The following is an 11,381-nucleotide window of genomic DNA, read 5'->3' as shown; positions in this document are numbered from 1 at the left end:
CACAGAGGGCCAACATGAGAGAGAGGTGACCTCAACCTCACAACCTCCTGCGCTCATTGCAATTCTTGTTCTTTTGAGATGATCGGGGTGTACTATCCATCTATATGGCATCCAGGTCAATTTTGCATTTAATGATACTGTAGCTGTGTACTCCAATACAAAAGTTGCAAACATTTAAATATCTTTAATAAAGTGACAAACATCTTTATACAAAGTAAAGTGATAAACATGTAAATAAACAAGTGATAAAAATCATTCATATATCTCCGGTTCAATATAAAATTCTGTTCCCTCAAATTATAATACAGTAGCTTTATATACACAAAAGGCACAAAGTGAACATATTTCCTCACTGTACACAATATTACCGTATTGCACCCAGAATGTGTAACTGGATCAAAACAACGTTTATTCAAAACAGATGGACCAAATTGAAAACTTTTCATCTGTTTTTTTGGACAAGGAAAGGTATTGATAGCTGTTGACTAAATGCAACTGACAGCTCTACACAAATCTAGTTCCAGTGACAGTAGTTTTGAGCTATCGCGCGTGAACAGAGTGTTACTCTGTCTGTATAGACATAAGCTGAAAAGCAAAGGCTGAAGAGCGTAGGCACCGGTAGATACGTGAGGAAATACAAAGGTGAGCAAAGGTGAGGAAATACACAATTATAAAGTGCATAAAACTGTCTTCATATCCTTTTCTTGTGGTTACCTAGGAACTACTTCAAGAGTTCAAATCACACACACACAACAGAGTAAGTTATACAAATTGGAATGTCACAGTTCCTGTGATATTCTAAATATTTGGTAGGCTACAATCCTCCTGGGTCTATAGGAATGGGGCCTGTTGGAAGAAGGCCCAGGGAGAAAGGGGGACCAGAGAGTTGGACGGACCAGGGTACATACACTACTGTTCAAAAAAGTTTGGTGTCACTTAAGAAATATCCTTGTTTTTGATAAATTTGCTTTTTCTTTTGTCCATTAAAATAACATAAAATTGACACAGTGTAGACATTGTTAAATGTTGTAAATGACTATTGGAGCTGGAAATGGCTGATTTTGAATGGTATATCTACATAGGGGTACAGAGGCCCATTATCAGCAACCATCACTCCTGTGTTCCAATGGCACGCTGTGTTAGCTAATACAAGTTTTTCATTTTAAAAAGGCTAATTTATCATTAGAAAACCCTTTTGCAATTATGTTAACACAGCCGAAAACTGTTGTTCTGATTAAAGAAGCAATAGAACGGGCATTCTTTAGACTAGTTGAGTATCTGGAGCGTCAGCATTTTTGGGTTCGATTACAGGCTCAAAATGGCCAGAAACAAACACCTTTCTTCTGACTCATCAGTCTATTCTTGTTCTGAGAAATGAAGGCTATTCCATGCGAGAAATTGCCAAGAAACTGAAGATCACGTACAACGCCTGTGTACTACTCCCGTCACAGAACAGCGCTAGCTGTCTCTAACTAGAATAGAAAGGAACAGGAGTCATCAGAGGTGGATGAGGGGAGGTGGGTTGAGTTTTAGAGGACCTGGTTATCTTTTCCTGATTGAGGGGCCTGAGGTGTTTCTGTGACATTCTGAGGGTAGTGGACAATGGAGCCAAGTACACCTACAGGGAGGAAAAAGAAAAACACACAATTTAGGAAGATGTAAAACACACCTGAGACACACACAACTAACTCCTGATGTTTACCTCAGCAGACACTACGCCAAACACCGTACACACTTGAGAGATGAGACAACAGTAAGACAAGAACACAAACACCAGACATGTGGTTGGAGACATGCAGATGAGTTTTAACCACACAGCGCTATTGCAGTGTGGGGTTCAAGAGTCCTTCCTTTCCTCCCTGTTGGTAGAGTGTCGATTATTCTGCATTTCGGTTCTTCTAAAGCGGACTATTTGGCCATTTCCATGAGGTCACTGCTTTAGGCAACAATTGCAAGTCTGTTGTAGCCTGGCTGACGCCACTCATGTGGTACACAATCGAGGGAGAGCTATGACCTACTGGTCTGGACAGGACTCCATTTGCTGGTGCAATTTTCACCCAGATCATTGGCTCTCTCAAACATTTATTTTTTTCCCCTGGGGGGGGGATTAAGAGCTCGTTTGGATTTGTGGCGGCCGGGGGCTGTACATGTGAGTATTTGAGTGAGAAAGAGAGGCGAGCCAACCAGGGAAAAGCACAGCCCACTTCATTATCGGCGCATTGTCCCGAAAACATCAAACAGCCTCTCAAGTCAGGAGGACTTCGAGTTTGGTGTCAACCAGACTAAGTCTGTTGTGCAATGTACATAGAGTACATGCAAATATACATCACTCGTACTAAAGGCTCAAGTGACAGACCTAAAACTGGGACACAATCAGTATTTACCAAAACAGTTGTTCACAATGTTGCTCAACATGTTTGAACAGCAGCTTTCTAAATGTAGGAATGTCCAGGAAGCATAGAATCTACATAAATCACTGTCAACATAAGCATGGACACCAAACCCTGTGATCATGAATACTACTCGGCCCTTGCAGTCACACATTTGACAAAAAGGGAACTACCTGTGAAAGACAAACATACGCACCACTGGAGAGAAGCACACAGAAAGCCAGTAGCATCAGAAGATAAGGACAATGTGCCCAGTCCTGTTTACAAGGTGTGGTTTAGGAGACAGCAGTTCCCAGTCAACATACTAAACCATCTGTTAATATTGAATGTTCTATACTCCTGTTAACCAAGAAACCGATGGGGGACAATGAGATGGAAGTGAAAATATTTTACCTCCAGGGTGTCCGGAAACTTTGGGATCTGAAGAAAGAGAAACAAAACATATTTTCTGTTGGCTCTGTTGTAGACTAGCTACATATCATCATTGGGAATATAACGTTCAGAATTGTACAATTACGTTACGAATCGAGACGCAAAAGGAAAATATAGAATTGTATATAGAGCTTCTAAAAATGTCCTTGCATGCAGTAAACGTTCTACATAGCTGACACACTGATCTAAATCTGTCATTTAAATAGAGATCATGAATGCCATTCAGTAAATATCCCAGACTGGACAGCAAGAGAACAACCAGTATGATATAAACTCAGCAAAAAAAGAAACGTCCCCTCACTGTCAACTGCGTTTATTTTCAGCAAACTTAACATATGTTCATACAAATATTTACTGAGACATAAACTTAACAAGTTCCACAGGCATGTGACTAACATAAATGGAATAATGTGTCCCTGAACAAAGGGGGAGGGTCAAAATCAAAAGTAACAGTCAGTATCTGGTGTGGCCACCAGCTGCATAAAGTACTGCAGTGCATCTCCTCCTCATGGACTGCACCATATTTGCCAGTTCTTGCTGTGAGAGGTTACCCCACTCTTCCACCAAGGCACCTGCAAGTTCCCAGACATTTCTGGGGGGGAAATGGCCCCAGCCCTCACCCATCAATCCAACAGGTCCCAGACGTGTTCATTGAGATTGAGATCCGGGCTCTTTGCTGGCCATGGCAGAACACTGACATTCCTGTCTTGCAGGGAATCACGCACAGAACGAGCAGTATGGCATTGTCATGCTGGAGGGTCCTGTCAGGGTGAGCCTGCAGGAAGGGTACCACATGAAGGAGGAGGATGTCTTCCCTGTAACGCACAGCGTTGAGATTGCCTGCAATGACAACAAACTCAGTCCAATGACGCTGTGACACACCGTCCCAGACCAAGATGGACCCTCCAAATCGAGTACAGGCCTCGGTGTAACACTCATTCCTTCGACGATAAACGCAAATCAGACCATCAGCCCTGGTGAGAGAAAACAGCGACTCGTCAGTGAAGAGCACTTTTTGCTAGTCCTGTCTGGTCCAGCTACGGTGGGTTTGTACCCATAGGCAACATTGTTGCCAGTGATGTCTGGTGAGGATCTGCCTTACAACAGGCTTACAACAGGCCTACAAGCCCTCAGTCCAGCCTCTCTCAGCCTATTGCGGACAGTCTGAGCACTGATGGAGGGATTGTGCGTTCCTGGTGTAACTCGGGCAGTTGTTGTTGCCATCCTGTACCTGTCCCGCAGGTGTGATGTTCGGATGTACCGATCCTGTGCAGATGTTGTTACACATGGTCTGCCACTGCGAGGACAATCAGCTGTCCGTGCTGTAGCGCTGTCTTAGGCGTCTCACAATACGGACATTGCAATTAATTGCCCTGGCCACATCTGCAGTCCTCATGCCTATTTGCAGCATGCCCAAGGCACGTTCACACAGATGAGCAGGGACCCTGGGCATCTTTATTTTGGTGAGTCAGTAGAAAGGCCTCTTTAGTGTCCTAAGTTTTCACAACTGTGACCTTAATTGCCTACCGTCTGTAAGCTGTTAGTGTCTTAATGACCGTTCCACAGGGGCATGTCCATTAATCGTTTATGGTTCATTGAACACGCATGGGAAACAGTGTTACAATGAAGATCTGTTAAGTCATTTGGATTTTTACTAATTATCTTTGAAAGACAGGGTCCTGAAAAAGGGAAGTTTCTTTTTTTGCTGAGTTTAGAATAGGATGAACTTTAATATCCCGGAGGGGGAAATTGTCCTCGACATACAGTACTGCTGCATACAAAATATGCTTTATAATGTCACTCACCTTGTTGAGAGATGAGGAAGCTTGCAATAACCACAGCAACAAAGGCCAGGCCTGCAAACAGTGGAGCCAGGACAGTCAGCAGGGACATCCCTGTTGAAACATACAACAGGAATTCACTGGATTCACCTGCATGACCTACTGTACTTCATAACTAGTTAAACAAGTGACTAAAGAAAGGGAACATTCTGTTGCTCTTGTGGTGTGTAGGCTGACGGTGTTGTTACACCTTTTATTAAACCCGACACAAGCTTGACATACGCACACGCTGTACATAAAACAGATACTCCTGTACCCTTACCTCCATTGGTGGTGGGCTCGGATTGTGTGAGCTCCATCAGTTCGGTACAGCTCTCATGGAGTTGCATCCTCTCCCTCCTCGTGCGCTCAGTGTCCCAGTCCCAAAGCTGTTTTAGTGAGAGGGCCTGTGGTACCTCAGCTGTCCAGGTGTCTGTGGATTGGTCCAGAGTCAGGAAGTCATTCCCGTTTACAAGGAGCTGGTCGGTCAAATGCACCACTCGAAATCCATTCAGTTTGCATTCACGCACACGCAGGTACTGGTAAGTAGGATTTTCTGGACATTGAAGGAAAAAGGGAAAGGAATGGTTAAGAATTAATGTATCCTTTATACAGAATATATATCTGATTGTATTCCTTGTCCATCAAGGAGGTAGATTTGTCCTGCCCTATCTCAGGTAACTGCTATTGTGCCCTTGAGCAAGGCACCTGTACAGAGGGAAGTTTTGTTTTATACTGGATATTCAGTGAATATTCAGTAACCTCGTCAATAGCTATTGAACCAAGCAAGCCATGACTATGAAGATGGTATTTTCTTAAATCAGGGGTGGATGAGAACAATCCACACTTAAAAATAGATTAAGGATTTCAAAATCGCTCTTACATGACTATAACAATTATATATTCTGAGTCAGGGGAGGACAGACAAAAAGCCACTGTTGATGTATTTATTTTTAATTGAAATATTTCTTGCTTTCAATCTTCAATAGCTCTTACACCCCCCCCCAAAAAAATATCTGGATTTTTGTCCACCCTTTCCCGATTCAAACTATATAACTTTTATAGTCATGGCACATTTTGTTCAAGAGCTATTTAAGACTGAAACCCCCTCCACCAAAAAACACTACATTTTGACAACAAAAAAGCTGTGTATTTGTCCATCCTCCCTCAATTCAGAATATATAATTTTCATAGTTATGGCACATTTTGTGTATGAGCAAATGAAGATAGAAATCCAAAATCAAATATTTAAATATTTAAAATATAAATACCATTGAATTATATTTGAAGATTTCTAACGAACAAGCTAGCTATCGAAAAGTTTCAGCGTGTGTAGTTTAGTTAGTCTGCTAATGTCTTCATAGCTAGTAGCATGGAATCAGGACAGGACCAAACTGTTGCTGAGATAATGGATGTTGAAACTTCCAAGGAGAAAAGAGGCATTGTTGAAACTTACTCATATGCTTGCAGTGTAATAAAGGGGGTGAATGTGATTCATACCCGAATACCCCAACCAAAGAGCAACTTCCAAAGAAGCTGAGAAGTGGACCATCAATGAGCCAGCTACAGGACAACAGCGTCCGCATCCTCACTGCTAAAAATCAAAGAGAGCGCAGATGACGTCATGGATTTGGTGAAAAATAACACTGTCAGTATCGTCAACCTGAAGAAAGCGATTGATTTCAATGCTGAGGAAGTAAAAACTCTGAAGCAGCAGAACACAACATTGAAAATTCAGGTTGCAAAGCAGGAGAAGAAACCCCCTGAAATGGAGTCAAAGGTAAACGAGAATGACCGGTATAGTCGGAGATGGAATCTTCGAATTTATGGAATAGCAGAAAAATCTGACGAGAACATCAAAAGCAAGAGTGAAGGACATTTTCAGAGCCAATAGTCCCGGAGGAGGAGCGAAATGTTGTTGCAGGTTCTGGATGTAGTGCACCGCCTGGGTAGGCTGAGAGATGGGGAAAACAACCAGCCACCACGACCAGTGATCATGAGATTCATCTCCAGGACAGCGAGGGATATGACATGGAAAAGTGCAAAGGAAAATTACTATTTAATGAAGAACAACCTGCATATATTTTAAAAGGCAACTTTAAGGGTCATATATTGAGTCATGAAGCAGATAATACAGATAATTTATGGATTATACTATTGGTATATGTCAACCACATTCAACTGATTGTTGTAAATACTTGTGCTTCCAATAACAAGTCAAGTAACTGTATTTTATTTAGTAAAATGATGTCTACATTTCCATTGGGGTGAAGATTTTAATACAGTATTACATGATAATCTAGATAGATAGATGGCCTCCTAAGGATAGCAATTCTGTTTGTGAGATAAGGAATATATGTCTAAGGTTAGATGTTCTAGATAATTGGAGACATAAGAAACCCAGATAAGATTATGTTTACAGGGCCTCCCGGGTGGCGCAGTGGTCTAGGGCACTGCATCGCAGTGCTAACTGCGCCACCAGAGTCTCTGGGTTCGCCCCCAGGCTCTGTCGCAGCCGGCCGCGACTGGGAGGTCCGTGGGGCGACGCACAATTGGGCTAGCGTCGTCCGGGTTAGGGAGGGTTTGGCCGGTAGGGATTTCCTTGTCTCATCGCGCTCCAGCGACTCCTGTGGCGGGCTGGGCGCAGTGCGCGCTAACCAAGGGGGCCAGGTGCACGGTGTATAAATAAAAATAAAAAGATTATGTTTACATGGAGTACCAAAGATTTTTAACTATACAATCCTGTATTGATTTCTGGCTGATATCTGAAGATTTGGCTGTAAAGGTTGATAAAAATCGATGGTTCAATCGAGACTAACAGACCACAAAGGGATCTCAATAAAGATAAATATGCATGGTTTGTCAACAAAAAAAAGTTAGTAAAGGTTACTGGAAAATGAACAAGACTTTACTAGAGAATTAATTATTTAAGAAGGAAGTAGCAGGAATTATTGATAAATAGTGCAATTGTGCCTGTGTTTTGAATACGTTTGGGAGCTGGGAGCTAATTACATTTATTTAAGGCTTTTGGCTATTTCAATGGGGAAAGAAATTGCTTGTGCCAAGAGAGAAAGAATATGACATCATAAAGGGAATAATGGATTATACTAAAAAAACTGAACTAATCAGGAATTACTGGAGCTATCATCATTGCAAATGCAGTTAGACTGTATCTACAAGGAAAAGGCCCGGGGAGTGTTTGTAAGATAAAGACAGAAATGGATGGGAGAGAAATACAAAATATTTCTTTAATTTAGAAAAAAGGGCAGGCGAAAAGACTTCCATATGTAAATTAATGATTAATAATACTCCCAATGAAAATCCAAAAGAAATCTCTCAGCATGTTGCCCAGTTTTATCAGAATCTGTATACATCAGCCCAGTCAACTTCCAATATAGATCTTTTCTTAGACAATATAGCAAACATTGCTAGGATAGATAGATAATGATTTCAGGAATTTGTGTGACGAGTTATCTGAAATTGAGATAAGGCTTTTAATACAAATACAGTCTTAAGGACAATAGGTCCCCTGGAAATGATGGTTTAATAAGCGAGTTTTATAAAGCATTCAATGATAAATTGATTCCTTTCATTCTTGCTATGTCCCCCAAGAATCATTGGAAAAAGGGGATTTACCGGCTTCGTTAAAGCAAGGTGTAATTACTTTGATTCCCAAACCTAATAAGGATAGTCTTTATATAGACAACTGGAGACCCATTAGCCTGTTGAATAATGGGAAATTATTTGCCCTTGTATTTGCTAAGAGGTTGGAACAAGGCTTGCATCATATAATTGATGAAGAACAATCTGGTTTTATGCATGGTCGACACATTAGTAATAACATCAGGTTGATCTTAGATATGATTGACTATAATGACCTCATCATTGATGATAGTTTTTTTTATGTTTGTTGATTTTTATAAAGCTTTTGACACTGTAGAACATGAGTTTATGTTCAAAGCAATACGTTTTTGGGGTTTGGTGACTTTTTTTGAAAGCAGTCCAAACTTTATATCGTGGTTGTACTAGCTCTGTAAAATTAGCTCACGGGACATCCCAAAGATTTTATATTGGCCGTGGCATTAGGCAGGGCTGCCCAATTAGTCAATTTTTAATTGGTTACTCAAATGATGGCTCTTCATATCAAGTAAGGGAATTTTCAAGGTGTTTCAGCACTTGGCAATGAATTTAAACTATGTCAACCGGCTGATGATACCACCATATTTTTAAGAGACAGGAATGAGGTTTCTAAAGCAGTTTCTTGCATTGAAGACTTTTCCTTCGTTTCAGGTTTGAACATTAATATCAATAAGTCAGTCTTATTTCCACTCAAGGATTGTGTTTTACAGGAAGTATATGGTATTCCAATTAAAGATAAGGCTACTTATCTTGGAATTGTTATATGCAAGGATGAAAAACAAAGGAGTGAATTAAGCTGAAGGGTTATCCAGATCGGTTTATGTCTTATCACTTGAATTATCCCCTAAAATTGTAAAGGACTTAGATAAGAATCTTTATAATTTTATTTGGAGGAACAAGCCTCACTATCTACAGAAAGATATGCTCACTAATACCCAAGAACAAGGAGGTCTTGAGGTTTTAGATTTCAATACTCTAAATAATACTTTTAAAATAAATTGGATTCTGAAGTACATTAAGAACCAGAACAGTATTTAGAATGTCTTCCCTAATTATTTATTTGACTCTGTTGGTGGTTTAAAATGTTTGCTTCAATGTAATTTTGATGTTGATAAAATCACAGTAAAATTGGCCAAATTCCATAAGCAGGCAATTTTAGCTTGGATGTTAGAGTATAAACACAAAGATATGATTTAAAAATAAGTCTATCTTTTTTTTTCTTAACTGGTATGAGAATAAAATAATTTTGGTTGGTCAGTTACTGAATGAGGAAGGATATCTACTCTCGATATGGGGAATTTCTTGATAAATTTAAATTCCAATAACCCAGAAAGAATATGCAATTGTTTTTGATGCGATTCCAAGGGGAGGGGGGGGGGTGTATATATATATATCTCTTTTAAATTCATCTGTGGTTGATGTAAGTAACATAGCTTTACATTAAAATATATTCATTGGCAATATTAACATTAAAGATAAATGTAGTAATAAACAGAGTAGGAATATTGTTTGTGATACTACAATTCCCTCAGCAAGATTATTTTTGTCAAATATCTATGGTGATATACAATGGGGTAAAGCATGGAAAATTGCAAAAAATGTATGGTTTTGATATAATGATTTATTTCAGAAATTCTGACATAGATAAAGATGTAGTATATTTAATATAACTGCTAATAATACTAGGTAAATTTCATATTCACAAATGCAAAAACTTTTTTCACTTTATAAATTAATTTAAACAATATGGCACTACTTTAACTAAAATGAAACACAAAGGCAATTAAAACTTGTTGTATTATTAATGAACATGATTTGTTTGTATGCATGCTCGTTTGCATGTGAAAATTCCTCTTTTGTTTGTTGATATTTGTTAATTTAAAAAAAAATATATATAAAAAGATATCCACCGAATATCCAATATACAACACATTTTACGGTGGCAACTGTGCTCTCAAAATGTTTGCTGTCTGTTTGTGTACTTATTAGTGTGTTGCAGTAGGTTCAGGCATGCATTAGGCCTACTTGTCATGGTGTTGGTGACATTTTCTTCTATCTCGAACGCCTGTTGAAAAGACTCGCTGTAGTTGCCCAGCAATACAGCACGGAGAATGCCACTGACGTATTTCCCGCAGCTGGAGAGAGGTGCTCCGTTGACCAAGACCTGCTCGACGGTCTCCATCTCGCCGACCACTCCCGACCGCTGGAACAGAATGACCGTGTCTGCAACAAAACACATCAACAAATCTAATTTTGTTTGTTATTAATAGCATAATATTCATAACACAATGGTGTAGAATGTTGTGCGTAAAATGAACAAATTGTACATGGCAATGGGAATGAAAAAAGTAAGCAATGGAAAAACTTACCAATTGGAAGACCCCAACTTAACTTGAAAAACAGAATGAAAAACAGAATGAATGTAAGTGGAAGTCGCATCCTTGCACTATGCGAGAACTGGATTTGGAAATGATGTACTGTAGTCTAAAACAACCTCCTAGACGTAAACCAATTGTAATAGATTATATATCAATAGAAAGGACTCGCTCGTGTTCTCTCCAATATCAAACAGGTAGAATGATAAAGAATAGATGAAGGGCAGAGTGGTTATCAATCAAACGTCCATAGCTAAGTGCGTAGCCTTTGGATTTGTTGCAATAAATAGTCCGTCCTTATGTTGTCTTTTAAATGCGTAGCTAGCCTACTAAGATTTTCAGTAGTGTTGATGTGATTGGCTGGTGGGAGGTGGTTCCGTTAGGGAGGAGCTTGCAACTGCAACAACCTGTCCTGCCCTACCAAGCAAAAGAGCAGTAACTGTGCATTTGGTCCAAAAAAATGTTATTTACTTTTTTTCATACATTAAATACATGCTTTATCATGTGGACAAATATCTTTGTGTTGTGTTATGGAGAACATTTGAGGTCATGTTTTCAGTAACTGCAAAAAGTGAAACCAAGGAAAAAGGCAGTAACTGCCATCACACGTCAGTTACTGCCATCACACGTCAGTTACTGCCTTTTACCTTGGTTTCACTGAGCTTTGTGCTGCAGTGTCTACGTTGACCTTGGTATTATTTATTGTTCTTCACTGATACAAGTGG

General features: G+C 39.7%; 1 protein-coding gene across 2 annotated transcripts; it reads right to left on the bottom strand.

The window, feature by feature from the left end:
- Nucleotides 1-169: 169 nt before the first annotated feature.
- On the bottom strand, nucleotides 170-11,027 carry LOC129814224 (uncharacterized). 2 transcript variants are annotated; one of them, XM_055867197.1, is made up of 6 exons: nucleotides 10,651-11,027; nucleotides 10,307-10,504; nucleotides 4,926-5,198; nucleotides 4,628-4,678; nucleotides 2,784-2,810; nucleotides 170-1,618 (listed from the first exon to the last, which is right to left on the bottom strand). In XM_055867197.1, exons 1-6 carry the CDS (start codon nucleotides 10,718-10,720, stop codon nucleotides 1,530-1,532), a joined length of 708 nt encoding a protein of 235 aa, XP_055723172.1. In that variant the 5' UTR covers nucleotides 10,721-11,027; the 3' UTR covers nucleotides 170-1,529. The 2 variants fall into 2 exon arrangements, with proteins under 2 accessions (XP_055723172.1, XP_055723170.1); XM_055867195.1 differs by having other exon boundaries at nucleotides 4,628-4,717; nucleotides 10,651-11,025.
- Nucleotides 11,028-11,381: the final 354 nt, after the last annotated feature.

The sequence above is a fragment of the Salvelinus fontinalis genome, chromosome 17 (assembly GCF_029448725.1).
Source record: "Salvelinus fontinalis isolate EN_2023a chromosome 17, ASM2944872v1, whole genome shotgun sequence".
Lineage (NCBI taxonomy): Eukaryota > Metazoa > Chordata > Actinopteri > Salmoniformes > Salmonidae > Salvelinus > Salvelinus fontinalis.
The sequence above is the reverse complement of the archived record's forward strand: the minus strand, read 5'-3'. Positions and strand labels throughout refer to the sequence as shown.